Source organism: Dipodomys ordii, unplaced genomic scaffold, assembly GCF_000151885.1.
Source record: "Dipodomys ordii isolate 6190 unplaced genomic scaffold, Dord_2.0 Scaffold1, whole genome shotgun sequence".
Taxonomy (NCBI): domain Eukaryota; kingdom Metazoa; phylum Chordata; class Mammalia; order Rodentia; family Heteromyidae; genus Dipodomys; species Dipodomys ordii.
This window is the reverse complement of record NW_012267217.1, coordinates 37,379,120-37,406,597: the sequence shown is the minus strand read 5'-3', so window position 1 is coordinate 37,406,597 and position 27,478 is coordinate 37,379,120. Positions and strand designations below refer to the sequence as shown.

Sequence of the window (27,478 nt, the reverse complement as noted above, 5' to 3'; positions counted from 1 at the left end):
GGAGGCTGCAATGCTTGGTAAGAAATGTACGCATTATCCTGCCCATGTAATTGTAACCCCTCTGTACAGTATGTTCACAAATAAAATAAAATAAAATTAAAAAAAAATTTTGTTGGTCTAAGTTATTCTCCTGCTTACGCCAGCTTGCTTTTGCCCTAGAAATAGTTCTCTACGGCTCTTTCATGATTTAAACCTATTGATACACAGAGACCCGCTTCAGTAGTCTGGTGAAAACTTTGGGGACTTTCTCACAATAATGTGTTAAAATTCATGACGTAAAATGCCTATAATCATAAAAGAAACTACTCATACTGAAATACGGTTCAAATATTAATAAAAAACAAATTTTAAGCTACATAATATGTGTGCTTCTTTATTAACACATCCAATAACAATGTAGCAGCAGGTTTTAGAATTACAGTAATTTTGAAGGAGTGAGCAAATAATACATCAGAATATCCATACCAAAAGTAAGTGGTATTTCTCGTTGTCAAAGTTTCAGAGCTCACTACCACCACCACCACCACCAACATCACTACAACTACTACTACTACTAATTTATTTTTCTTCTTTGCCAACATTCATTACTGAAGGAAATGCTACATTTCCTTTAGCTGTTAGTCAAGACTGTTTAAAAATGTACATTTGTAAGATAAGAATGTATTTGTTCCCATTCTAATACAAAGAGCTCTGGTGGTCCCTTGGAGATCAATGGGCCTCAGTGAAGTAGTACTCTCCAATCTCATCTCTCTCATCAAATACCTTCCACCCCTCGCCCCTACCCCCACCACAATGGCCACCTGTTCTTCAAATGCATACAGCCTGGTCCATCTTAAGTATCTTGTTTGCTTTGCTCTCTTTCTAGAGTTCCCAGCCCTCAGATCTTTTCATGATTGTTTCTTTCTCATCACCTGTGATCTCAGCTTAAGTATCACCTGCTATAAGAGTGCTTCTCTGATCACATCATGTAAAATAAAGTAGTCCCCCTCTTCCTCATCTTGTTTTCCTCCCAGCCATCACAGCTGGAAATGATTGTGCTCATCTATGTGTTTGGGGGTTTTATTTCCTGCTTCTCTGCCCTATACATGAGTTTTGTACAAACAGGAGCCTCAGCTATCTGTTCATTGCCAAACTGCTGGCATTCAAAAGAGTTTTGAGTTGCACATATATTTGCAGAAGTGAAAGAAAATGTAACAAGGACTCTGCAAGTATTAGTTCTCTCATCTTTGCTCTGTATATTTGTACAGTGTAGATACAAAGATATGAGAGATAAACTCCCATCATTAAGTGGTTAGGAGTCCAGTGGAGGCTGTGGGTGGTCCTAGGGGAGGTGGCATGCATATGGGCTAGCCTAGGCTCCTGGCCAGACTCTACTATTCAGCTGAGTGACCATGGATAAAGCATTTCTAGGGTCCTGATTCCTATGATGCCAAGAGAACGGGTTAGACAGACTTATCTACATGGTCTATAGTTCATGGTTAAGACCTAACAGAATAAAGTCGCCTATCAGCAAGAGAGGGATGTGACCCTAGGTGGAAAAAGCTTCTTCATGAACCAGAAAAGGCCTAGGTCAGTCTCCAACAAATGAGGAGGGGAGATTTTCTGAGTTAGAAACTCTCAGGGAAAAATGCTTTACAGGAGACCAGGAGATGAAGCGTTGATTCTCCAGATGAGACCATTTCTGGAGAGTTAAATACAATACCCCAGCTGTTATATGCAACCCAGTGAGGTGGTTGAGAAGAGCCACTGTCTGAGTTGATATCTCAGTTCTGTTCTCTATTTGTTATGGGGATTCAGCAAAATCATGTCACTTCTTTGTTTCTTAATTTCCACAATGGGGGGAAAATAGTATCTACTTCATGAGGTTATAATCAAGAAAACAACTGTAACATGCTTAACATACAGACAGTAAATGGGACCTAGGATTCTGTTAAATAGATTACCAGTGAGACAAACTTACTATGTATCGGACCAAAACATTTTCCCTTTTTCCACTGTAATTCAGTTTTTAACCAGCACAAGCTAGAGACTGTGTTATCCAGGTTGGAGTTTTTTTTAGGGCTAGCGTATAACTTAATCTTACCTTTTCCTTGACATTCACATGAGTATTGAGTTCAGCCATCTTGCTTCTAGTAGAAGAAGCCCTGAAAAAGAGGACAAAATGATTAAGGTTTAAAAATTCATTGCTCAATGTATTATTATTGTGCTCTCTTTCCAACATAGTAAACAATTTCATTCAGTTGTAATCATAAATACTATTTTATAATGTAAAATATACTTTCAAGTGAAGCATTTGACTTAGGTATGTCCTAAAAGCATGTTATGAGATCCCTGGAAGACAATAAAATAACTTTTATTCATACTGTATTCACATGGAAAATGACAAAGACAGATGGAAATGCACCCGAACTGTTTTTCTCATTATGTAAAAGAAGAAGGTAGTAAAAAGAAACAGTGGGAGGAGGAAAACGACTTAATTTAAGCCTTTTCATTGAAATCCTCATCATCCCAAAGCTTCTGCCAGCACCCAGGTAACCTCATACATGTTCAGAGTATTTATTGCATGGATACAGCTGTATCAAGCACTGCAGGAGAAAACAGTACAAATGGTTTGGGTATAAGCGAGAGAAACACTTTCCTCTCATTTTCCCTTAGGAATGCTGTCACTTCAGATCTTAGTGGGATTGTTTCTTTCCCATTCTTTTCATCTCAGCTCAAGTTTACTTCCTGACTCTTCCAGCTAAAGCAGCCATGAGCCTGCCGTACTTTCCACTCTCTTCTACATCAGTATTCCTTTTTGTGCCAGTACTGGGGATTAAATTCAGCGGCACGCAGGCGCTCTTCCTTAGCTTTTCTGTTCAAGTTGGGTACTCTGCCATTTGAGCCATAGTTCCCCTTCAGGCTTTTTGCTCATTAAGAGATAAGTCTTGGATCTGTTTGCTTGAGCTGGCTTTGAACTGTGATATTCAGATCTCAGCTAGGATTATGGGCATGAGCCACTAGCACTGGCTGCTTTTAGGACTTGGGATTGGGACTGCGCTCAGGGGCCATGCTTGCTATTCAAGTTCTTGATACTTAAGCCACATCCCCAGATCCCTGATTTTTTTGCTGTTTATTTGTTTTGTGGTTAGTCTTGAGCTAACTTTGCTAGGGCCACCCTTGAACTGTGTGTGATTCTCCCACCTCTGTCTTCCAATTAGCTGGGTCCACAGGCATGCGTCCTTACTCCCAGATTTTGCACTCGCCAACATGTTTTGAACAACCTTCTGGCAATCTCGCAAGTTTTTGTATGTGTGATGGTCCTGGGGCTTGAATTCAGCATCTGAGAGCTGTCCCCAAGCTTTTTTTTGCTCAAGGCTAGCCCTCTACCACCTGAGTCACAACTCCAATTCTGGCTTTTTTTGGGGTATTTAATTGGAGATCACAGACTTTCCTGCCTAGGCTCGCTTTAAACCACGATCCTCAGGTCTCATTCTCCTGTATAGCCAGGAATATAGTGTGAGCCACCAGTACCAGTCAATCCTGTAATTTTTTTAAAAGCATATATTCACAATCTCTAATTTCAACAATCCCTTAATCTTCTGAGAGCTATATTCCTAACGTCAAGCCATAGTCCTTCACCATTATTATGGAAAATATATCTTAAGTCTTTAATAGCTTTAGTCTTTTATTTTTGGTGGTACTGTGGCTTGAACACTCTGTTTGTTCAGCTTGCTTCTTCACAGATAGTGCTCTACTACTACTTGAACCAAATCTCCAGCCTGGCTTTCTGAGGGTTAATTAGAGATAGAGACTCATGATCATTTCTGCCTGGGTGATCACTAAACCATGATCTCAGATTAGTAGCTAGGATTCTAGAGGTGAGTCACACCTTCACCCAACAGTTCCAGTCTTTTGTTGTTGTTGTTGTTGGTCGTGGGGCTTGAACTTTGGGCCTGGGCACTGTCCCTCAGCATTTTAGCTCAAGGCCAATGCTCTACCACTTGAACCACAGCACCACTTCCAGCTTTTTCTGCTTATGTGGTGCTGAGGAATCAAACCTAGGGCCTCATGCATATGAGGCAAGCACTCTACCACTGAGCCACCTTCCCAGCCCCCAGTTCCAGTCTTTTTGAGATGAAAAATAAATGCATGACTTAAAGGCATGTACAAATTAGTACAGAAATTAACAGCCAGTTGGGCCAAAGTATCATCAATATATACTTCCATTTGCATGTTGAATGCTTTTTGCCAATCAAATACTACTGAAATACTTTCTTGCATTCTTTCTACTACTGTAATACAGTTTCTCTGTCTCTAAAGATGATACATTAGGAACATAATTTAAATTCTCTTCTTTCTTCCTCTATTTTGTTTTGTTTAGAGAACATCCTCAATGTTTTGAGGTGTACTTCTATATAATCCAGGATGGCCTTGAACTCACTCTGTAGCCCAACTTGTCTGGCCTCCAACTTGAATCTTCCTACTTTTGTCTTGTGAGTGCTGAGATGACAGGTATGCATCACTACCACACCTGACTTTCCAATTATTTTCTGTTAAACCTAAGCCTTAAAGATAGATTGAGATCCATCAGCCTGGTTTTTTTGGCCGATTTTAGGATAAAAGCTTGATAGCATCAAATGTTAACTGTACTATTGCTCCCACTATTCTCCAATAGGCATCCACATATAGTATTATCAAATATTTTTAGGCAATAAGATTTTATTCTTCGAAGTTTCCAAATAGTACTGCCACGGATGCATATTTGGGCACACTATCAAACATTGTTAGCTCACTGAACATACCTCCCATTTCTGTCACTTGGCAAAGTCTAGTCCTCTGACTTGGCATATGGAAGAAAGTCAATGTACTAGCTAGCAAATAACATTTGAGTTGTATCCTCGTTTTCTCTTGGCCCCTGAAAGTTACTAGTAAAAGACAAGTTTATTTTCTGATTATCTCTAATAGGGGACAGAAATGGTAAGTGAGAAATAGGAACAAATGATTGGGAATTTCTGCTCAGAATCCGTGCATAAGTAAAGCCTTGTCACCACAATGCCTTCAAGATGCCTAGAATCGTATCTGAAGACATCTGGAGGGTAGATTTCCTTATCCAAATGAAAGTTCCAGCATTGTGTGAACATATATATCATATATACATGGATTTTTTCAGTGTGTGAGTTATGTATGGTTTGGGGGAGGGAGGGCTCCCTATGGAACTACAAGAATTGAGCAGTGACAGAGCTAGGTTCGGTGCAGACCTATAATCTCAATACTTGGGAGGCTGACATAGGAAGATTATGAGTTCTTCAAGGCCAACCTGGGCTACATAGTGAGGCTCTGTATCAAAAACCAAAACCAAGCCCAGCACTGATGGGCTCATGCCTATAATCTTACTCAGGAGGCTGAGATCTGAGGATCACAATTTGAGGCCAGCTGGGTCAAGAAAGCCTGTGAGACTCTTATCTCTCCAATAAATTATTCAGAAAAAGCCAGAAGTGGTGCTGTGGCTCAAATGGTAGAGCACTAGCCTTGAGCACAAGAGGTTCAGGGGCAGTGCCCAAGCACTGAGTTCAAGCCCCAGGACCAGAAAAAAAAAAAGAACAGAAAAGAATAATTACATAGTGGCAACTGGATTTGGCACTGTTAGGATGGGCCTGGGGCCATAAAAGCCCACCACCAGTTAAATCTTCTCAACACATCCAATTTGGCCATTATAGATGTGTAAAACCCGATGGAAAAAGTTTTGCTACATTTTTGCATTTGGGCTTTGATGTCTAGAATTTGGGAATGCAGCACTGGTAACGCTGAAGTGCTGCAATCCACAGAGGAATCAGACAGGCAGTCTACTGTGCAGACATTTCTGAGGTCTGGGGAAATGGCAGCACTGGATGATAAGCTACATTTATTTATTCAACACACACACACACACACACACACACACACACACACACACACACACACACACACACACACACACACACCTCTTTCTCTTTGACCTAAAAGTCTTGACCCAGAGGAAGACTCTTTCGTAGTAATGCCAATAAGATCAACCAGTCAGTGTGTGTGTGTGTGTGTGTGTGTGTGTGTGTGTGTGATGTCAACTACAAGGATAGACAAGCTATTGTGAGTTTCTCAGATGCAAAGATAAGATAAAAATAATTGTAGGGAGCTGTTCTTTGTCCATTTCACGTTCCAAATTTCTTTTCCACGTGGAAGGTTGCCTACAGAGCTCTTCTCCCCACGAGGATCCCGACACCCTTTCCAAATCCTGGCCAGAGTACAACAGAGTGTTGGGAAACTGGCTGTGGCTCCAGTTACAGAAACTAGTTGAAGGTCTATTATCTAAACAGATCAAAAACTTGGTTTCTTCTAAAGAGTTAGGAGTGTAGGTGGTTAGGTATGAAGTTAGGTTCTGCCGTACACAGGAGAGGGTGAAGCACAGAGTGTCTGCACTTGCTCAGTGTCTGCACCTTCTGACTGGGGTGAGTCCCTAAGCCCACCTCGAACCCACATGGCCTCAGTTGCTCATGTTTCAGAGCAGACTCCTCCCTGTCCTCTATGAAAATGAAATTGTGCTGGGCCACTCCATTTTAGGGAGTCTGGGCTCTGCTATGAACTGGATCTGGCCAGTGAACTCCATAATGGACTTTTCCTCCAGGAAGCACAGTTTTACCAGATTCCACACGTCAAATCCTGGATTCAGCAACACGAAACCCCAGCCCTTCGAACTGCAGACATCTAGCTTAGCCAGAGAAGCCTCTAGTGTTGTCATTTTTAGGTCTTACAGTGAGTGACAGATGTTTGGGGACAACAGTTTCCTAATTCCCTCATATTAGTCATCAAATCTGTTAATATGTGTTTGGTGCGAGACATGATTCAGTAGGCATTTTTTTTTGGGGGGGGAGGAGTGTTCAGTACTGAGGACTGAATTCAGGGTCTTGTGCTTGCTTAGGCAAGAGCTCTACCATTTGAGACATGTCCTCCAAACCATTTTTTCCCCAAACCATTTTTTTTTATTTTTCATATAGGTTCTTGCGTTGCCATGGATCACAAGTATATCCTCCTGTATAGTTGCGATTACAAGTATGGACCAACTGGACTACTTGGTTTAGGGGAATGGGTCTCACGAACATTTTTGCGTGGGCTTGCTTTTAACTTCAATCTTCCTATGTCTGCCTCCTACACAGCTGGTATTTCAGGCATGGACTACCATGTTTGGCTCAGTGCTCAGTCCTTCACTATATTATGACAAGAGCTTGCAATCTGCAAGAAAAGTACAGGGATCTCTGACATTTTGAGAAAGTTCCTAGTTTCTAATCCTTATTATCACTTGAGTCTATTATTGGAGCAGATCAATTCCCAAGACCTAATTATAGTCATGAATTACATACAAATTTTGGTCAATGCCAGGCTGTAGACATGACAGTATATGGCATATTGCCTATAATGTAGTAGGCCATCTCTTCTAGGGGTGTACACATATACTATGATGTATACACAATAATGAACTCACCTAATGTCATATTTCTCAGGATGTGTCCACATTTTTAAGTGACATAACTGTATTTAAATCTATGGATATATATATTCCATGTCAATCTGTTAATCAGTATGAAAACAAGATGTCTCCCCAAAATAAGCGCTGGTAGTTATACAACATTTTAAAAACTTGTGTACTAAGATTTGTTTCCTTAAGATTTTAGTTCTGATTTCAGAAATAGCATACAAATATATGCAAGTATTCTACCTTTTACATATATCTTAGAGAAAAACAAAGATCAAGGGAATTGTTAAAACTTGCTAGGCAACGATATCAATCATCAAGAAAAAAGTCATCATTTTAATATATCACTTCTATATTTCTCTCAGGTAAAATTAATACAACACAAACACAGTTATCACCAGTCACTTCAGGCACCAAGTTACATCCAAGTGAACTACTCACTGAACAAATAAGTTGTTTACTATGCATTAATGCCAGTGGCAAGATCTATTAGCTTATAAACAAAGATAAACATGACTACGAGATTCTGGCATGTAAGTTTGTTTCAGCATTTCTAATTGATATAATTCAGTGAGATTTACATGTATGGCAACTTGATCAATTACCAAACTCCCAAGTTCAAAAAGACATATTTATATTTCTCCTTAAATCATACTAAACTTGAAAAGTTACAACAATGCTCTTTATGACTTTCCTCTCAGTTTTCCCTCCTATGGAGACAAGAGCTAGCAAGGTTTCACTTTTGCTTCTGGGAAACCATGACAGCTCTTAGGTTCACTTTCCTGTTCTCAGTTATTACATCACTGATTTGGATTTAGGAAGCCATAGGGAAGACAGAAGAGGAACTTCAAAATAATGATATTAACATTTTTTGATGCAATTTGTCCCGAGGTATAAAATCATAAAAAATACTGCATATTTGGGTTGCATTTAATACATTACTACAATGTAAGCCAAAAGGGGCAGAAAAATAAAGACAGAATTTCTAACTTAAGAGTAGGAAAAAATGTGAGTAGGAAAATAAGCAGGTTGGCACAGGATGGGGAATCCAGTTGACTTTCTGGTTAACACCAGAACCAACTGAGGAACATTGAAAAGCTTTATGGACCTAATATTAATTAGGGAGAGGAAAAGGTTGTGATTGGCACCAGGTCACTTTTCCTATAGAGCCAGAAGGGGAAGACTGTGCTGGATGTGTCAAATAGCCTCTGGATTTTGTGGAGTACAAAAAAAGAAGAACTCAAACTGTGTCATTAATATTTTACATCGACTATATGTTGGGACTATGGTCTCAATAAAATATAATTATTAATTTCATCTGTTTCTTTTTACTTCCTAAAATGCAGCTACTAGAAAACTAACAATTTGCATATGTAGATCATACTGTTGGGAAGAGCTACCCTAGAGTAGTGATTCTTGGAGTAGGTTCTCAGAGAAACAGCCTCAGTACCACCCTGGAAGTTCTTAAAAATGCAAATAACTTGCCTCTCACTAGACCAAGAGAATCATGAGCTTTAGGGTGAATGCAGTGTAGCCGGATGCCCAATGGCTAAACTTTATGGAACTATTCTAGAGTCTCCATTATGGGAACATGAGAGCATCTTCCATGATCCTACCTCCTACACACAACAAACATATTCTTACAGAAGCCTGGGTGGGTAAATGGGAGGTCATTTACCTATAAATGATACATCATTAACTATTTACTTTTACTGATATACTGTTCATTATAATTAACATGCTTATGGAGACGATACAATGTGCCAGGCGCTCTGATCTCCACACACACATTTTTCATTCAACCCTCACAACCTTATGAAGTAGAAATTATGATAATCCCCATTCTATACTTATTAAAGTGAGGCACAAAACATTTTGTCATGTTAGGTCCCACAGGAAGTGGCAGAGCCAGGACTCAACCCATGTAGGTTTACTGGAGCCCATGATCATTGTGCTAATAGTTCCTCAAGACCATCATAAACAAATCATGAGGCTAATGGCCTATGAAGTGAAGGAAGAATTTACTCAACAAAGAAATATGGTTTCTCATAAGGGTCCTAACTTTTCAACCCACTAGGCCACTAGGTGATATACATAGGTAGGACAAATGAACTATACAGCAACACTTTCTCAGGTTTAGCCTTTCTCAGGAATGGGCAGGCGGGCTTTTATTATAAAGAGATGGTTGTTGCCCTGTAGCTGCCTGCTTTGGGTGAAATGTGAAATATGTGCTTAGTGGGGTGTTTGCTAGGTGCTGTGGTGCTGCTTGGGGAGTTCCTAAAGCTGTTTCTTCATTACGAATGATTTGAAATGTGTTTGCACCTGACTTTGATACAGCTAGACAGTGGTAGCAATCATGTAGACTTTGAGACATTTTCTCATGACTGCCTCCCAGGGGAAGAGTATGTAGGAAGTCAATAATGTGACATGATTTGAAAAGCAGCAAAAAGCCTCTCAGCCGAAATGGCGTCCAACTGTCTCCCAGAGCATGATGTTAAGAGACATCTGCATCCTTATTTAGTTTAGGGCATAGATCAAAGTGCAAAATCAGACTGATTTATTGCAGACTCTTACTGCTATCAGTTGTTAGCCCCTCGCAGACTGAGGGCTCTGAGAAAATGGGGATGGAGAATGGGCATTGGATTTGACAGGGAAAGCTGAGAAAGCTGACACCTCTCTGTACTGGCACCATTCATCCTGATGGGCCACTGTCCAGCCTATGGACCCTGGATCTCTTAGCTGTGGAGTATGAGGTAGGAATAAATGACCTGATGTCCTCCATAGCTCTTGGGTATGAAAGTCTATAAAGGACTTGGAGTTGATGGGAACACTTAGCTGTCCCATAGTGCAGGAAGCTAAAACTTCACCTTAAAATAAAAATTTAAAAAAATGTATGGATGCTGTTTCCGAGGTACTAGGGTATCTCTCTCTATAGATCACCTTTAAGCTAGTTAATAAACAAACATCCAGTGCCCTAGGCACTTTTGGGGTAGTACCTGCATACCAGCTGAAGAGGGAAACAGTGATCCTTCTATAAGACTGAGATTGTACTGGGTGCAGTTGGTGCATCCCTAAAACCCTAGTTACTTGGGATGCTGAGATCAGGGCTCAAGGCTGAGGCAGAAAAGGCTTGTAAACTTTATCTCCAAAACAGCCAGCAAAAAGTCAAGCTAGCAACATAGCTTCAGTGGTAGAATGCCAGCTGGACAAGTACAAGGCCCTGAGTTCAAATCCCACTACTCCCCTACAAAAAAGACCCTAAGAGGGTCTAAATTTAGTGTTGAAGAGGTTTACTGTTGATGAATATTTCAATTGTGGAATCTTTTCTCTTCTGTTTGGGTACCCTCTTCCTATTCCCTCAACCATGGCTTCATAATTACTGAGGTCTCTGATATTCCAAATACTTTAGTTCTTTTTCTTTTTCCTCTGTGGTTTTAATCCCCATAGTTTAATAAAAGCTCTTGTGTGGCATTTTGTTCCTTAGAGGAAAGTTGCTTTAATAAATTAGGAGTGAGGACACAAAAACAATGAACGAGAGTGGTGTCTGAAATATGAATTTCATATGGTGACACTTAGCTGTTTTTAATTTGGAGAAAATAAATCTCAAGGTTGCATTTTTATTCAAAGATTCTTCAATGTACTCAACCCTCCGTTAGCACTACTTCACTGAACAGCATTTTAAGGGCAAATGTCGGAAGAAAATGTTCACATTTAAAAGCTTTAGCTCAGCCTCTTTTGAAAAGCAAGGGGTTAGCCTTTGGTTCAGAAATGTCACTGCTTTATGTGGGGGGGGGAAGAAAATTGAATGTTTTATTTAAACAGGTCATTAACAGTCAATACTTATTTGAAAAAGCTTGCTTTCAGAGGCAGATAAAAGCTTCCAATCATTTAGAATATCACTTGAGCAGATCTGGGGGCAAGATGTGCTGATACAAAGTTTAGACCTTTAAGGGAGAACGTCTTCACTCAAGGGCTGTGTGTATGTGGGCGGCAGGCCCCTCTGCATTGTGAATGCGGTACATACAGAGAGATGGCAGGCAGGACAAAGCATACCCCATGGCAGGTCCACTTTGAATTTTCCATTTTAGTACTGGCAAATGCTTATGAATGAAGATTAACCATTTTTGCATAAACTGCCAAACCACTTCCCCACCGCAGCAGAATGCAAATGGGAGCAAAAGAGCAAAGGACAGCGAAAATAAACGCAGCAGAGCTCAGGCAGTACAAGCACAGGGAAGGGGGGGGGCAGGCATGGAAAGCTCCATTAGCATTCATCCATGGCACGGATTTTCTATTTAATTTGAAATTATTTGATTTCATAGGTCTCTGACGACTGGAGAATATAAATAAATGCCTTTTTCTAAAAGTGACCCGACACTGGCTCTATAAAGATCCACATTTGATTGCTAGGTTTTAAAGCAAACATGTGTTTCCATAGAGATGCCGGTGACCTGGGCCTGGTACAAGTACCCACTTGTATCAGCAATTCAATTATACTTGGTTCTTTTAAGACACGATGATGTAAGCTCATGTCTTTAAAATATGCCCATGCTCAGAGATGTCTCAGAAAGGTGAAGTGGCCGGTGAAGCTGAGAAGCAGAGAAGAGGTTCAGAAGAATAAATTCCACCCTCTCCAAGCATGCCTTAATAGGCTGTCTCCCTGAAGATCATACTGGCTGGCTTCCACTAACCCCACTGCCTGCTGAGAAAATCCCAAACCCCAAAGGGATTTAGACAATCCATTTTTACTTAGTTCCTTACACCCCAGAATACCAAAACCCAGGACCACCACTCCCCAAATGCTGGAGAGAAATTGCATGCTTTTTCTTTTCATTCTTTCCCTTCTTTTCTATGGACTATGGGTAATTACTACAAACAGGCAACATATCCCCTTATTATTTGAAAGCATTCATTTAATACTGACAATGCACCATGCATGGTGGAGAATGCTGCTAATCCTTAACCAAATGCATACTTTTTAAAGCACTTTTCTTTAAATTTTTTTATTTTGTTGTAAAGGTGATGTACAGAGGGGTTACAGTTACACAAGTAAGGTAATGAGTACATTTCACAGTCGAACAGTGTTATCTTTTCTCCCACTTTCCCTTCCCCCCTGAAACACTTTTCTGTGTTTCTCTGTATTAACTTATTTTATTCTCTTAGTAGCTTTGTAGAGTATAGACCTGTATTCTCATCATTGTCTTTTTATAGAAAAAGTATGGAGAGGCAAGGAGCTCAAGTTCCACAGCTATTAAGTGGCCAAGCAAAGATCTGAACTTGGAACTCCTAGCTCCAGAGCTCCTAAGACGCTTACAGATAGATATGTTCACAAAAAAGGGAGGAAGGAAAGGTGGAAAAAGGAAGGAAGGAAGGAAGGAAGGAAGGAAGGAAGGAAGGAAGGAAGGAAGGAAGGAAGGAAGGAAGGAAGGAAGAAAGGAAGTCAATGAAGAGATGAGGAGAAAATTCAGAGTCGGAAACGACCTGGTTCAAGGTTCTTGGCAGAGTAGCTTTGGGATGTGGTCTGCACAGGTGGAAAGTCTATCTGTGAGACTAGGCACATGAAGACAGGCTGGCTATTAAAGGGTGTGGGGCTGGATGTTTTTTAAACTTTCTTATAGTATCTCCAAGGAAAATATGATTGTGGATCTGCCCGATAACTCTCCATTAGTAAAGAAATTCCCAAGTAAACCTTACCAACAAAACTTACCTGTTTATGGTTAACTCTGGGAGGGAGGCTTGGTTGTCACTGAATAAACACCCATTACCCATTCAGAGCATGTTCCAGTTTCAAAAACCCCTCTAGTCCAACAAAGTATGAAGTCAGAACTCTCTTAATAAACATTTAATGATTTTTCTCAAAGTAGTTCAGAAAGTCAGGTTCTTCCTACTTCCTTGAAATGTCACTGAATACATCTGAATACAGCAGTACATGAAGACTACTCAGGATAGACAGGAGGGAAGGAAATACCAGGGGGCTAAGGCATAGTCTAGATTTCCAACAGAAGATAACTCACCAGTGTGGTCCCCTACCATGTCTCTGCCCCCATCCATCTACTTTTCCTAAGCTTCCCCAGCATCACACTCACTCTGTAAGGTTTCCAGATCAGGGATCCCAGTGCACAGTCCCTAACCACTGGCTTTCTCCACAGCCGGATACACTCTGTTACCCAACTAGCCTAACCTTTATCACCTTGCTCTTACTGTGACCAGAAAGTCTTTGTAAGAGTGACGCAGGTGGAGCCAGAAGCTGGGTTGTGGCAGGATCTTGGGTGTGGCTGTGTAATCAGAAGGGACTGGTGGCAGCGCCCACCTGAAACTCAGCACCTCGCTTCCTGATGGTTTCCTGTATTTTTGTTGGTGGTGGTATTTTTTTTTTTATAAAACTGCTCAGTGTTTTTGCCTTTAGGCTTTCATTAGTGAATGTCCAGTTCTTCGATCTTCTTACCCTGGGGAAGGCAAAGCTGTTAAAACTGAACTTGTAACCTTTACTCTGACTGCTGTAGAAGCTGCAAGACGGTACAGGCTGGGACTGCAGCCATCATTCCAAAGGTCAATTTCTGGGTATGGTTGTCTGCTAAGGACTTCTCATCTTCCAGTGACACTAGTACTGACATATTAATCAATTAACAAACATTTCTGGCACTGCTTCCTGAAGTGATTCAGTTCTAAAGCCTGTTCCTGATTCTAGACCCAAGTGAAAGCATCTAGTAGCTAATTCTGCACTCAATGGGGACATACAAACCATTAGAAATATGTAGTCTATTAGGGAGACACCCTCTCACCCAGAGGAAAAAAGCTGCCTCAACGTAGATTGTTTAGTCTTCAGTGAAAGGTTTACATGGAGATCCTGGGATGGGGTTGAGTCAGAGTTGAAAGGACTTCTTGTCCGCTCTATCTACAGATGAGTTGCTTCTATATATTCTGCCAGTTTGCTGAGGTTTTTTTTGTTTTTGTTTTTTGTTTTTTTTGGAAAACTATTATGTTCTACAGCTTCTCAGACTCCATATAAACTCTTTCAGATCTGGCCTCATTGGTCCCAAAGTAGCCACTGTCAGAAAAGTCTGTATGGAAAGGTCTCTATCACCATCACAGAGAAAAAACAAAAACAAAAAACTATCTATTTCTGCTATACAGATTCTTATGCTAAAAAATAATAAGACATTTTACAAGACTTCTGTTCTTGTCAGTCGGGGGATCTGAGGCAGGTTACTTCCTAATGGCTCCATTTCCTTATCAGTAACTTGTGGACAGTAACAGTAGCTACCTTGTAGGGTGGTGTGGTACAATTGAATTGTGTTTGTAAAGTGATTACAAGAGTGCCAGCATACTGTACACACAATAAAAGCACTATAAAAGGATAAAGTGGATTCTCCATACCCTACGCATTAGGCATTAGTTTCCCCCCATCCTCAATTTACAGGTGAGAATCTGAGGCTTACAAGGTCAGGATCATATACTGAGCTAGTGATGGAACTGGCCCTTGAAAGCTGATTGACCTGATCACAAACCGCCTTCATGTGGTTCCATTCCCCATCCCTCACTGAGGCTATCACTGATGTGGCAGGCCCTGAGGCATGCTAAGGATATGAAAGCAGAGAGTTCTGTCTATGACCACAGGCTCATTTATTTTCCATGTCTTTCAAACTCCGCTGCAAGCAGAAGCAAAGCTACTACTGCAATATCTTTTCACCATGGATCATGCTGGGCTTTGGGTCTGCCTTGAGGAAACCAAGATGTGATCAGGGCTTCAGTATCTATGTTCATAGCTAAGGTATTTATCTTTCAAAGACAAAAAACATCGATCATACAGGGAGAGCAATGTTCAAGTACCATCTTGGAGCTAAGTAGGAAAAAAATTAAAAATTACTAAACTTTCTATACATTCTAATTTCAGGCAAATGTGTTATGGTAGATATAGGAATTAATATAATTGTGTATCATTCTAATACAGTAATTCATCTTGATGATTTTTAATATGCTCCAAATTTCAGAGGCCATATTTACTATTTAACCAAACTTCCTTTCAATTTCTAATTATAATAACAGAGCTAGGAGTCAGTGGCTCATGCCTGTAATTTTAGCTGCTCAGGAGGTCTGAGGTTTGAAGCTAGGCTGGGCAGATAAGTCTATAAGACACTTATCTCCAATTAACTAGCAAAATGCAGATTGGAGGTATGGTTCAAGAGGCAGAATGCCAGCCATGAGCAGAAAAGCTAAGTGAGAACTTGAGGCTTGAGTTCAAGGTCTAGCAGTAGCATGGGCTCATGTGAGAGTTCGCAGCTACGGCAGACACACACACACACACACACACACACACACACACACACACACACGCACACACACACACTTGCCATGCTGCAATGGGGTAATTAATAGATATTTTTGAAAATGCTCCAAATATACGACAGATATAATTGACTGACAAAAACAATCCCTTCCTCTTAAAAGGCTTTCTGATAAATTCCATTCTTCCTTTCTCTTTCAAAGTATTGAGTACAATGTCTGTAACAAGCGTTCGATAAAGACCTGTGGGAAGAGAATATACATTCTCTCATTTTATTCCTTTCCTGTGAGCAATGGGGTTTCAATAATTTATTTGCCAGATTTTAATACTCTGGCTAGGTTATTTCTTTAAATGACACATTGGAAGGAGCACTGTGAAATGCTGCTCTAGCTCTGTCTCTGCAGCCCTCAATGATGGAGGGTGTGGCTCCCTCCCCTCCCCTACCCAGGACACTGAGCCCTTCAATTTTCTAACATCCGCCATGGATTTTACTTGTACCCAGGGTAACCAAGTCACTAAAGCCTACACTTCTATCCAAATAAGAAAGATGAAAATTACCTATTCTATATATTTGACCACTAACCTTGCCAGTATACAACCAGGTAACCCCAGTACAGACAGGTAATTGTGCGGCAGTTGAAATCTATTGTACTTTGTAAACTCTTTGAAAAATCTTTTTTAGGGCCTTTCTTATCCCTTTAATTTACAGCACAAAAGCTCTACATACATATACCAAGTTCTCTAATTTTACTGAGCTCCAGATTGCCCTGTGGCTCAACTCTCATTGGGGAAAATTCAGAAAGTACCAGATGCTTATGATATGTCTACAAGCTGTAGCAATATGTAGTTTAGTCTCTTCCAAATCATTTTTCTAAAGATTGAATGAATCAAAATTGTTTTTGTATAGTAGCTCAAATATTGTACAGGCCTCTCAACTAAATATGATACCGTGTATTATTTCCCATTGGAAGATTTTTCTGCTAGTCATTCAATATACCTTAAAGCAAAATTGAGGTGCAAATATATTAGATTTTGATCACCTGTTTGATGAAATAGATCCATCTCTTAGAGCCCTGATTCTATTTGTAACCATTTTGGGTCGACTTACAGAGACAAGCAATCAGGGCTGTCTGGGTTTGGATTCTGGTTTTTGTAAATAATGCTAACAATTTCATTGCCCAGTTGTGAAACATGTCTTTTGCTTCTCAAAAGCTTGACACTATTGAAACTACTTGTGAGGGGAGGGTATATATTGTGTGGCATGGAGGTATCAGACCAGAAGAAAGAGGAATGCAGCAGAATAGTAAATGAATCATTCAAACATGATTATAACTTCTGAAAGGGTTGAGATGGTTTCATTTAGGTGGGTTTAATCAGAGACAGTTTGGAAAACAAGGTTCTCTTTTTGCCTATAGGTACTAGCAATGATGGAAATGATATTTCAGGTAAAAGGAAGTTTAGAAGTGAAACCTCTGTAGAAAAAATAAGGAGTTGTGCGTGAAGTAACAAAGAAAACCTACCTGCTTTGGGCCTACAAGTCAGCTAGCAAATAATTTATCAAAGAATTATTATGTTTCTATTAGATGGAATGTATTTAGTTAGTTTGTAATGCAGTATAGTTTTAAGATTGGCTCTTGCAGGGAGAAAAGATTAGCAGGTAGTAAGTAATTAGATGATATCAGAAGTCAGCTTAGCAGGAGGTATTAGGTGGTGTGGCTTCAATTACACACTTGTCTTGGAAGAAAGAGGTATCTCCCTTACTTTGTTTTTCTGTAGTTGTTGTTGTTGTTTTGTTTTGTTTTTTTAGCAAATAGGAGCATCTCCTCCTCATTACCATCCCACCTCCATTCTCCCTCCTATCCCTGTCACTTTTGGTTATAAATCGAAAACCTATCTCCTTTTTTCTATTATCTCCACGAAATGCTGGAAATGACTTTTTAAAAATGATTCAATTTCGATCCAACTTGCCTTTTTGTTCTTAGTTTAGCCAACAACAACAACAAAACACACATGCATACACATATACACAGGCATACTTTAATTCTGACTAAATTCAAAGAAGCCTAAGACAAAAACTATCTAGCTGAGTTTCACTTAGCTCCAGGAAAGTAACTCATAAGTTACATTCAAGATTTTATTTAGGGGGCTGGGAAGGTGACTCAGTAATAGAGTGCTTGCCTTGCATGCATGAGGCCCTAGGTTCAATTCCTCAGCACCACATAAACAGAAAAAGCCAGAAGTGTCACTGTGGCTCAAGTGGTAGAATACTAGCTTTGATCTGAAGAGCTCAGGGACAGTGCCCAGGCCCAGAGTTCAGGCCTCATGACCAACAAAAAAAAAAGAAAAAGAAAAAAGATTTATTTAGGGTGACATGCCCTGAAAATTCCAGTACTTGGAAGGCTGAGGCATCAGGATCTCAAGTGTGAAGCCAGCCTGGGCTACACAGTGAGTTCAAGGTTATTGTGGGTTACATAGAGAGATCCTGTGACAAACAAAGAAATACATAAAATTTTTCACTTGGCTTTAGAGCATGACCAAACAGCTAATATGTAATTTACTAAACTCAGTCTCAACAAAGAGATGATCAGATACTGAGAAGACATTTGCATTTCACTACATGCTTCTCTCAAAAAATTGTCTTTGAGGCCGGGTGCTGGTGGCTCACGCCTGTAACCCTAGCTACTCAGGAGGCTGAGATCTGAGGATCACAGTTTAAAACTAGCCCAGGCAGGAAAGGCCATGAGACTCTTATCTCCAATAAACCATCAGAAAACCGGAAGTGGCGCTGTAGCTCAAGTGGTAGAGCACTAGCCTTGAGCTGAAGAGCTGAGGGACAGTGCTCAGGCACAGAGTTCAAGCCCCACAACTGACAAAAAAAAAATGTCTTTGATATTCCTCCAGCACTGTTCTTTCTGCTAAGGATTGTTTTTGCTATTTGGGGTCTTTTACTATTCTATATGAATTTTTGGATTGCTTCTTCTATTTCCTTGAAAAATGAGGTTGGGATATTGATAGGTATCATACTGAATTTGTAGATAGCCTTTGGCAGTACAGCCATTTTCACAATGTTAATCCTCCCAATCCAGGAGGAGCATGGGAGGTTTTTCCACTTCCTTGGTTCTGCCTTAATTTTCTTCTTCAGGTTTTTAAAGTTTTCATTATAGAGGTCCTTCACTTCTTTAGTTAACTCCTAGGTATTTTATTTTTGTGGGGCTATTATAAAAGGAGTTGCTTTCCTGATTTCAGCTGTGCTCTTCTTGTTATTGGCATACAGAAAAGCCATTGATTTCTGAGGGTTAATTTTATACCCTTCTACTTTGACAAAAAGAACTCAAAAAATTAAATCCACCAACAGCAATTCCTCAAAGAAACAACTACCCAATTAATAGGTGGGCTAAAGACTTAAAGAGAAACTTCTCTGAAGAGGAAATAAGAATGGCCAATAGACATATGAAGAAATGCTCAACCTCCCTAGCCATAAAAGAAATGCAAATCAAAACAACATTGAGATACCACCCCAGTTAGAATGGCTATAATGAAGTAATCTAGTAACAAATGATGCTGGAGAGGATGTGGGCAAAAGGGAACCTTACTGCATTGTTGGTGGGAGTGTCAACTTGTTCAACTACTCTGCAAAGCAGTATGGAGGTTCCTCAAAAGACTCCACATAAGAGCTCCCTATGACCCAGCAATCCCACTTTTGGGCATTTACCCAAATGATCACAAACAAGGCCATACTAAAACTAAGTTTATTGCAGCATTATTCACCATAGCTAAGATATGGAACCAACCCAGATGCCCCTCAGTAGATGAATGGATTAAGAAAATGTGATATATATATATATATATATGTATGTATGTATGTATGTATATATGAATTCTATGCCTCCATCAGAAAGAATGACACAGCCCCATTTGTTAGAAAATGGAAAGAGTTGGAAAAAAATTATATTAAGTGAAGTAAGCCAGGCCCAAAGAAACATAGGTCCCATTATTTGCAATAACTAGTATATATCTAGAACAAGCAGAAAAGGTCAAAAGCTATGTACATATGACCATATAAGATGATGCTAAGCGAAATGAATCCCAAGATAGGGACACAAGAGGTTTTTTCTTTGTTGCTGTGTGTGTTTTTAATGTGCTTATGATGTACTGTGTGATTTTTTTCATTTCTTTTGTATGTTTTCCCCCATGGTATAAACCCTGTTTTCACTGCATTTGTTTCTGTGCCCTGCATCTTGTATATACATTTTTCTAATTTGGGGAGGGGAAGGGAAATAACAAAATGCTGAAATAAGGATACAGGTTGACCCATTGTAGCAATGAGATGTACAAGACACTATTTTGAAAATGAACTTTACAGCTTTGGTGGTGGGGGAGGCAAGGAGAGGAGTTCAGGAGGTGGGGAAGGAAGGTTGGTAGGGGAAAAACAAAGGAGGGGGTAACAATGCTGGATTGTAAATGTGCTCATTACCTTACTCATGTAACTGTAACCTCTCTGTACAGTATCTTTACAATAATATATATATTAAAATGTCTTTGAAACTATATCTAGGTATTTAGCTATTTCTGAGTGACTACCAGCAAGGCTTAACTTGGGTTCATTTTTCATTTCAAAAAATACATGATTATTTAGGATGAGATCATTCTCAGACATCTCCTGGAGAACCTGGGGATGAAACTGAGGAAATACTATAAAGACACATAATGGTCACAGTATTACTGGTGTCTGAAAGATCCAGAAGCCACACTGCATAGTGGGAAATGATGAAGTTAGCTATGGTATATGATTCTTCTTCAGAACTCTGAATAATCAGCTCCTTGCTGTTTGACAGCTTGTCATGCCTTTATAATAGCTCTGATCTATGGATGACAATCACTTATTCACTATTCAATCGAGCACCTGCTCTCTTCTGGATATTGTAGTAGGTGCTGGAGACACAGCAGTAAACAAACCAAATAAAGTCACCTTCAGGGACCACACTGAGTGATTATCTATTATCTATTTCACAAAGTCCTCACAATAGACCTGCAAGACAGGATCAATGTCTCTGTCTTCTAGACAGAATAAGGTTTTTATGTTAACACAAGAGTTCCAGATCAGATTAAATGCAAGGCTAGTTACTCTGAAACTGGCATTCATTCAGAAGAAAGTTGAGTACTATTGTTTGGATTCAATGTGCATAAGGGAATAATTTAAAAATCATTTAGAGGGGTCATTTCAATTGAGACATCTTAGTATTCACAAGAACTAGTATCATAAATGCAAAGAGGACTTGATTAAAAAGAAAACCCAAGAGGCAAGGAAAAGGATCAATGGGAAGAACAATGTCTTCTAAGGTTTTCCATTTTGCTCCCCCTACTTTTCAATGAGGACAAATCACGGCGAAATACTCTTCCCCAAATTATTTTCTTTATTCCTTCTCACCATTTCCTTAACTTCCTATCTCCTTTTATAGCTAGTACCTTCAAAGAGCAAGAACGGTTTCTTGGGCAGTACTCTTGCCACAAAATGTATTTGGATATATTCAGAGTGGCCACACAATGAAGATGATGAAGAGGAGACTGATCCACTCAGGATGGCAGGGACCTCTGAGTGAGTGCTTTGTAACTCCAGAATTGCAAAAGGGGAAACAAGGTCCTCTTGCCATCTTTCCTTACTCAGTCTTCACCCTGAGCTTCACATGAGGCATGGGAGGCACTAGAACTTAGTCTTAAGACATGTGTTGTGTGAAAGCTTCAAATAAAAACTGGGATCAACTCAGGCCCAGCCCAAACATCAGAGGCACACTCTAAAAAAGCAATGATTTCCTTTGAGCTGTCTGTGACTGGAATAATCTAAAATGGTTATGAAAAGAGGCAGCCTGCAGACAGGGCCAGATATACCTCAAGGACTAATGGCTTTGTGAAGAAATGATTTTATAGCCTACTGTTTGAAGCAAAATTTAAAGAAACTGTCACCAAGAAGTACAGGTACCTTTTGTCAAATCGTTGTAAGTCAATCTAGCTTTCACAGAAAGCATCTTCAGTGTTCAACTTATCTAAGCAGGTGCTTCTTCAACCTCAACTTCTTGGTTCCTCATGATTAGCACTTCTTGTTCTAAGTGTTCATGATAAATTCAAGAATTCCACTGTGATTTTGTCCTCTTCCTTTTTGTGATTTCCCAGTTGGGCATTTTCTGTCTGAAATCTCCACACTGCCCTTTCCCCACCATCACCCCCAGACGCCTCCAAGATGGGGGCAGAAACAGGCAGTGTAATAGTTGAAGGTATGTGAGGCCTGAGAAAACAACCTGGATCAGGAGCCCCAGATGCATGATGAGGGATTAAGGACCAACCTCATATTACAATGCTGGGACCCCAATCATTTACTCACTTTGTTCTGTCCTTCCTGGCAGGAAATCAGTATCCTTGATTAAAAGGCAAGATTAAGAAGAGATGAATACTCCTCTATTTTCCTTATCAGAGGTCTTCTCTGTCTCTCATTTGTTTTTCCATAAGGGTGAAACAAAATCCTATAATACAAATTTGATAGAAAGTTTTCTGGTCTTGACAGTATAATGATGTCATTATTAATATGTCTAAGACAGACTCAACATCACCAATATTCCAGTTTCATATATCTCACGTATTTTGCCAACTTTATTTTCTGTATGACTGTTTCTTGGGAGTTTTTTTAAGTATCTTTTGTTGTTTCTAAAGCTTACCCTAGGCTCTAGGCTTCCTAGCGTGATTCTAATGGTATTATCTCTCTCTGATATTTGTTCTTATTTGTCTCCCTTGTATTCTTCTTCAAATGAACTTTTACATTTGGAGTTAATTTGAGAGTTCCTTTGCAGCCACAGACACCTCTTTTCTTCATTTATAAGAACAATCATGTCTCTAAATCCAGTCATTCAAAGGACCCTGGAATGCTAGCCTTATAATCCGTATGTGTGTGTACGTGCGCATGTACTCACATGAGAATGTGCACATGACCTCTGGGAAGCTAGGAAAATTCTAATGCTTTGTTACTGAAATTTTATTATTGCTTATTGATGAGATTCATTTTTACAACTGTATGTACTTTACTGGAAATCAGCTATGAGGCTGGTATTGTCAGATACACTGTGACAAAAGACATACATGGTAGGTGCAGTAGGCTCCTGTCAAGGCTCAGTTTCCTAGTAAATAGAGATGAGAGCAGTGGCAATTAACAGTTAGGCACAATACCTAATTTGTGAGCTCAAGGAGCTTTGGGAGGGATGCAGGAAGGGCCCTAATCTGAATTTAGGGATTAGGTTTCTCATTCCTTTAGGCAACTTCTCTTACTTTTCTGAAATACTTGTAATATCCTCCCAGAAGCCAAATGTAGTACATCTGCCTCTATTCATCATCTGCTCCTTGGTTATCACACACAAAAAAGTTAAAGCTAAAATGACTACCAATTTATTTTTCAATACATATTTATTGAGTAAATGAATGAAGTTTCTTTCTACTTCTGTTTCACCAACAACTATCTTCTTGGTACAATTAGATCCAAAATAGCAGTTCCTTTATTTCCTTTACTATTTTCGAGATGAAAATGTCAGTGAGGCAAATTGGTATCTGATACCCTGTTTTCATTTAAACATGAACACGACTTCCAGCAGATGTCCAAATAACTTAAGTTTCTCATCACTCTGACTTATTGCCCCATGATGCCCCTGTGTTATTGCTACCTTACAAGTCAATTGTACCAGTGCAAGATATGACTGAGTGGATGAACACTCAAACTCTTCTACTAAGTGCAAGGAACTATTCTGAACCTGGCATTTTCTTCCTTTTCCTGCCCACTTCCATAAGTTTTGGGATCCTCACATCTCAGCCTCCACAGAAGCTAAGTCTGGATTCTCACTCCAAATGAATACCCCCTGCACCATGCCAGTGGAAAAGCTCCTACATACCAGCCATTTACCAGCTTTCCTTTAGGACAGATGAGTTCAAGCCAGGTTTCTCACTCTTCTGCTAATATAAATTTTGTTGTTGTTTTTTTAATGCTGTATGGAAATACCAAACTAATTTAAAATCGAAACTAGCAGATATAGTACTACATTATTTATAAATGGCATTCCTCACTATCCAATGACTTGAATGATGGAGCTAACATCTTCAAGGAATAAACCGGATTTATTACATTATTCAATTGATCACCAATGTGATTAGCAACTTTTAAGGATTTAAACTTTAATTTACATATCCATACTCCATATGGGGTATAAAAATTAGAACTCACTCTCAATTCATGAGGAACATATAAACATTTCTTTAACCTACTTTTAAAAGAATAATTTCAGTAATCTTTAATCATACCCAAAAGCTGCCCCCAAAACGAACCACTACAATTTATTTTCAGGATGAAATAAAGATATTCTTATGCCCTTGAAAAGTATAGATTTTCATTCAAGTGTCTGTACCAAGTGCTTGAGTCATCAAATCATTTTTATTGGCTGTTACATGAGCTCAGAATATAACTTGTCTACAGAGAAACAACAAATCCATTTGTCTCTGCTGTTTTCCTGGTGTGCTGCTAACACCCTGAGCTCTAGTCACACAAGGTCAAGGGCTCCTGACCTGGAAGTGACCTTTGCTGACTCAGTAGGTCAGAGATCAGCATCGAATGCCAAATAAGCAACAAGTCAAGAAAGTAATGGAAAGAGAGAGGGAAGAAATATCAATTTAATGCTAATTAGCCTATCAACTAGCCTGAACACAATTTTTATCCAAGGATAAAAGAAATTCTGCACCGGGCAAAAAAGTCAAATATAGACTGAAATTTATTCATAAATAAGTTTACTTAGTTTACTTGTGTTTTATCACTTCACAATATTAAGAGTGTGGTAAGGTAGCCTGGCAAGGTGGCTCACACTTGAAGTCTCAGCTATTTCTGAGGATCACCTGAGACCAGGAGTCCACTCTAGCTGAGTCAGAATCTCAACAAAACAAAACAACCCAAAGTAATAACAACAACAAAATGACTTTGCAATAAGGCAAAAAAAGTTTAAAAATGACTTTTTTGAGTTTTGAATTAGTCATAATCACTATAAAAATTAATTGCAACTATAGTTAATTCTTAGTAAAATTACCACTTGGATTTAATATAAACTATATGTATCTAGATGTGTTTTCTAGAAAGGAATACCTAAGACACAGATTCCTATAGTGATGTTTTGTTTGTGTTATTTATTTATTTATGCCAGTTCTAGGGTTTGAACTCAGGGCCAGGACCCTGTCCCTGAGCTTCTTTTCTTCAAGGCTGGCATTCTACCACTTGAGCCATAGCGGTACCTACAGCTTTGTCAGAGTAGTTTATTGAAGGTAAGATTTCTTATGAACTTTTCTGCCTGGGCTGGCTTCAAAGCATGATCCTCACATCTCAGCCTCCTGAGTAGCTAGGATTACAAGTATGAACCCTAGCACCTAGTAGTCATAAGCTTTAAGAAGATGACAACTCCCATGTTACAATCCCTGATGTCACTATATTTGATTCTGGTGCCCTGCATCTTGTATATACATTTTTCTGATTTGAGGAGGGGAAGGGAAATAACAAAATGCCAAAACAAAGATACAGGTTGAACCATTGTAACACTTTGTTGAAATTGAAAACAAATTTTACAATGTCGAGGGTGAAGGGAGGGAGGAGTTAGGGAGGGGGGGAGAGAAGGGATAGTAGGGGAACAACAAAGGAGAGGGTAACAATGCTCGATAGGAAATGTACTCATTACCTTACTCATGTAACTTTAACCTCTCTTTACAATATCTTTACAATAAATAAATAAAAAATAAATTAAAATATAAGGTGGCAACTTTCAAAATGTGTCTCAAATACAACCTTGTGGTTTGACATGGATTGTTCTTCCTTGTAGTGAACTTGGATATCATGTGTGAACTATTACAAAAACTTAGAAATTAAATTTACCCCTTTATTGCTGGATTGCTAGTAGTAAGCTTTCTTCCTTTTATTACTTTCTCAAATACTACATCCAGTTAATACAATTATTGTGTCTAATAACAACTCAAGTTCATGAGCAATAAGCAGTATTTTCAGATTTCTTTTTATCTGGTACTTTGTTCTCATATAATAGTTCATTTAATTATCTTCCCTTAAAATTCTTAGTACAGCAAATGGTCTCATTAACTGTATAGTAAAAACAGATGCACATAAGAATAAAGTAGGAGACATAAGTAAAATTTATTATTTGCTCAGTCTCAAAAGTCTTTTAGATAGGCCAATAAGTCCAAATGAAGAGTACTCTGTAGGAAATAAACTCTAGGGTTGAGAACAGAATCGTCAACAAAAAACAGGAATAAGTATTTTGACCATTAACGTATGTAAGTTGATATAATGAGAGAATTAATTCACATTTAAGAAATGAAGCTCGGAGGAGAAGGGTTGGGATTGGGGGGAGGGGGGAGGCTGGGAAGGGATGTGAAGGGTAAACCAAAGGAGGAGGCTGCAATGCTTGGTAAGAAATGTACGCATTATCCTGCCCATGTAATTGTAACCCCTCTGTACAGTATGTTCACAAATAAAAAATAAATAAATTAATTAAAAAAAAAAGAAATGAAGCTCATGGTGGTGTTCTCAACTCTCATCATTTGCAAGACACAGTTGTTGATTTATATTTCCTGGATGGCTTATAAATTGCATTAGAACCCCAAGATGCTCACATTTAAAAGAAAAAAAATTTTCTTTTAGAAACAAAAAACTGAGGCCTTGAGGGTGTAAGAAATTTGTTAAAATTTACAAAATAACAAAGTAACAGGGCTAGGACTTTAGCATTGGTCTTCATTCATTCATTCATTCAAGAAAGTGTTATTTTCTATGTAGATAAACATGTCAAAGAGAAGTTTAAGAATGATAAATGAAATATGAACTCTTGGCTAGGTATGGTGGAACACGTCTGTAATCCCAGTGATTTGGAGGCTGAGGCAAGAGTCATGAGTTCCAGGCCAACCTGGGATACAAAGTGAGAGCCAAAGAAGACAGGGAGAGAAGGATGTAGAAGAGAAGAAGTGAAAGAAGAGGGGAGGCAAAGAGGGAGGGGCAAGAAGGAAGAAGGCAGGCAGGCGGGTAAACTATGGACACTGATCTTCAGAACTCTTGATTGTTAAGAGTTACCAAACAAGTGCATAGAACACAATCTACTAGGGCTGGGAAGGTGGCTCAGTGGTAGAGCGCTTGCCTTGCATGCCTGAGGCCCTGGGTTCGATTCCTTAGCACCACATAAGCAAAAAGAAAAAAAGCCGGAAGTGGCGCTGTGGCTCAAGTGGTAGAGCACTAGCCTTGAGCAGAAGAGCTGAGGGACAGCGCCCAGGCCCAGAGTTCAGGCCCCACGACCTGACCCCCCCACAAAAAAAAAGAACACAATCTACTTTAAACCATTATAGGGGAAGTTCAATGTTTTACTGGGCACTTTGAATGAAGAAGGCTGGTAGATAAACGAGATTAGCAAATTAAGAAAAGTTTTCAGGTGGATGTTAGATCTAAACTGGACCCTGAATTAGCCAGGTAGATGGGAGTGTGGTGAGGATACATGAAAAAGGGAAGAATGCAATTCTTAGAAACAGTAGCTCCTTGTAGTGTCTTATCATCTGAGTTCATAATGATTCCAAAATATAGATGCAGAAGACCCAAAACAGGTTTTGAAAAAATTGACTCAATTGAGAGGACCACAAAGGCAATGGAA

The 27,478-nt window shown here is 39.4% G+C and overlaps 1 protein-coding gene across 1 annotated transcript in view; it reads right to left on the bottom strand.

Moving 5' to 3' along the window:
• Positions 1-27,478, bottom strand: part of Spats2l (spermatogenesis associated, serine-rich 2-like) — a 146,130-nt gene that overhangs the window by 82,886 nt on the left and 35,766 nt on the right. The window contains exon 2 of the mRNA XM_013024516.1: positions 2,084-2,144. Coding sequence (XP_012879970.1) covers positions 2,084-2,122 — 39 coding nt within the window. The 5' untranslated portion in view covers positions 2,123-2,144. The remainder of the gene's footprint in view (positions 1-2,083; positions 2,145-27,478) is intronic.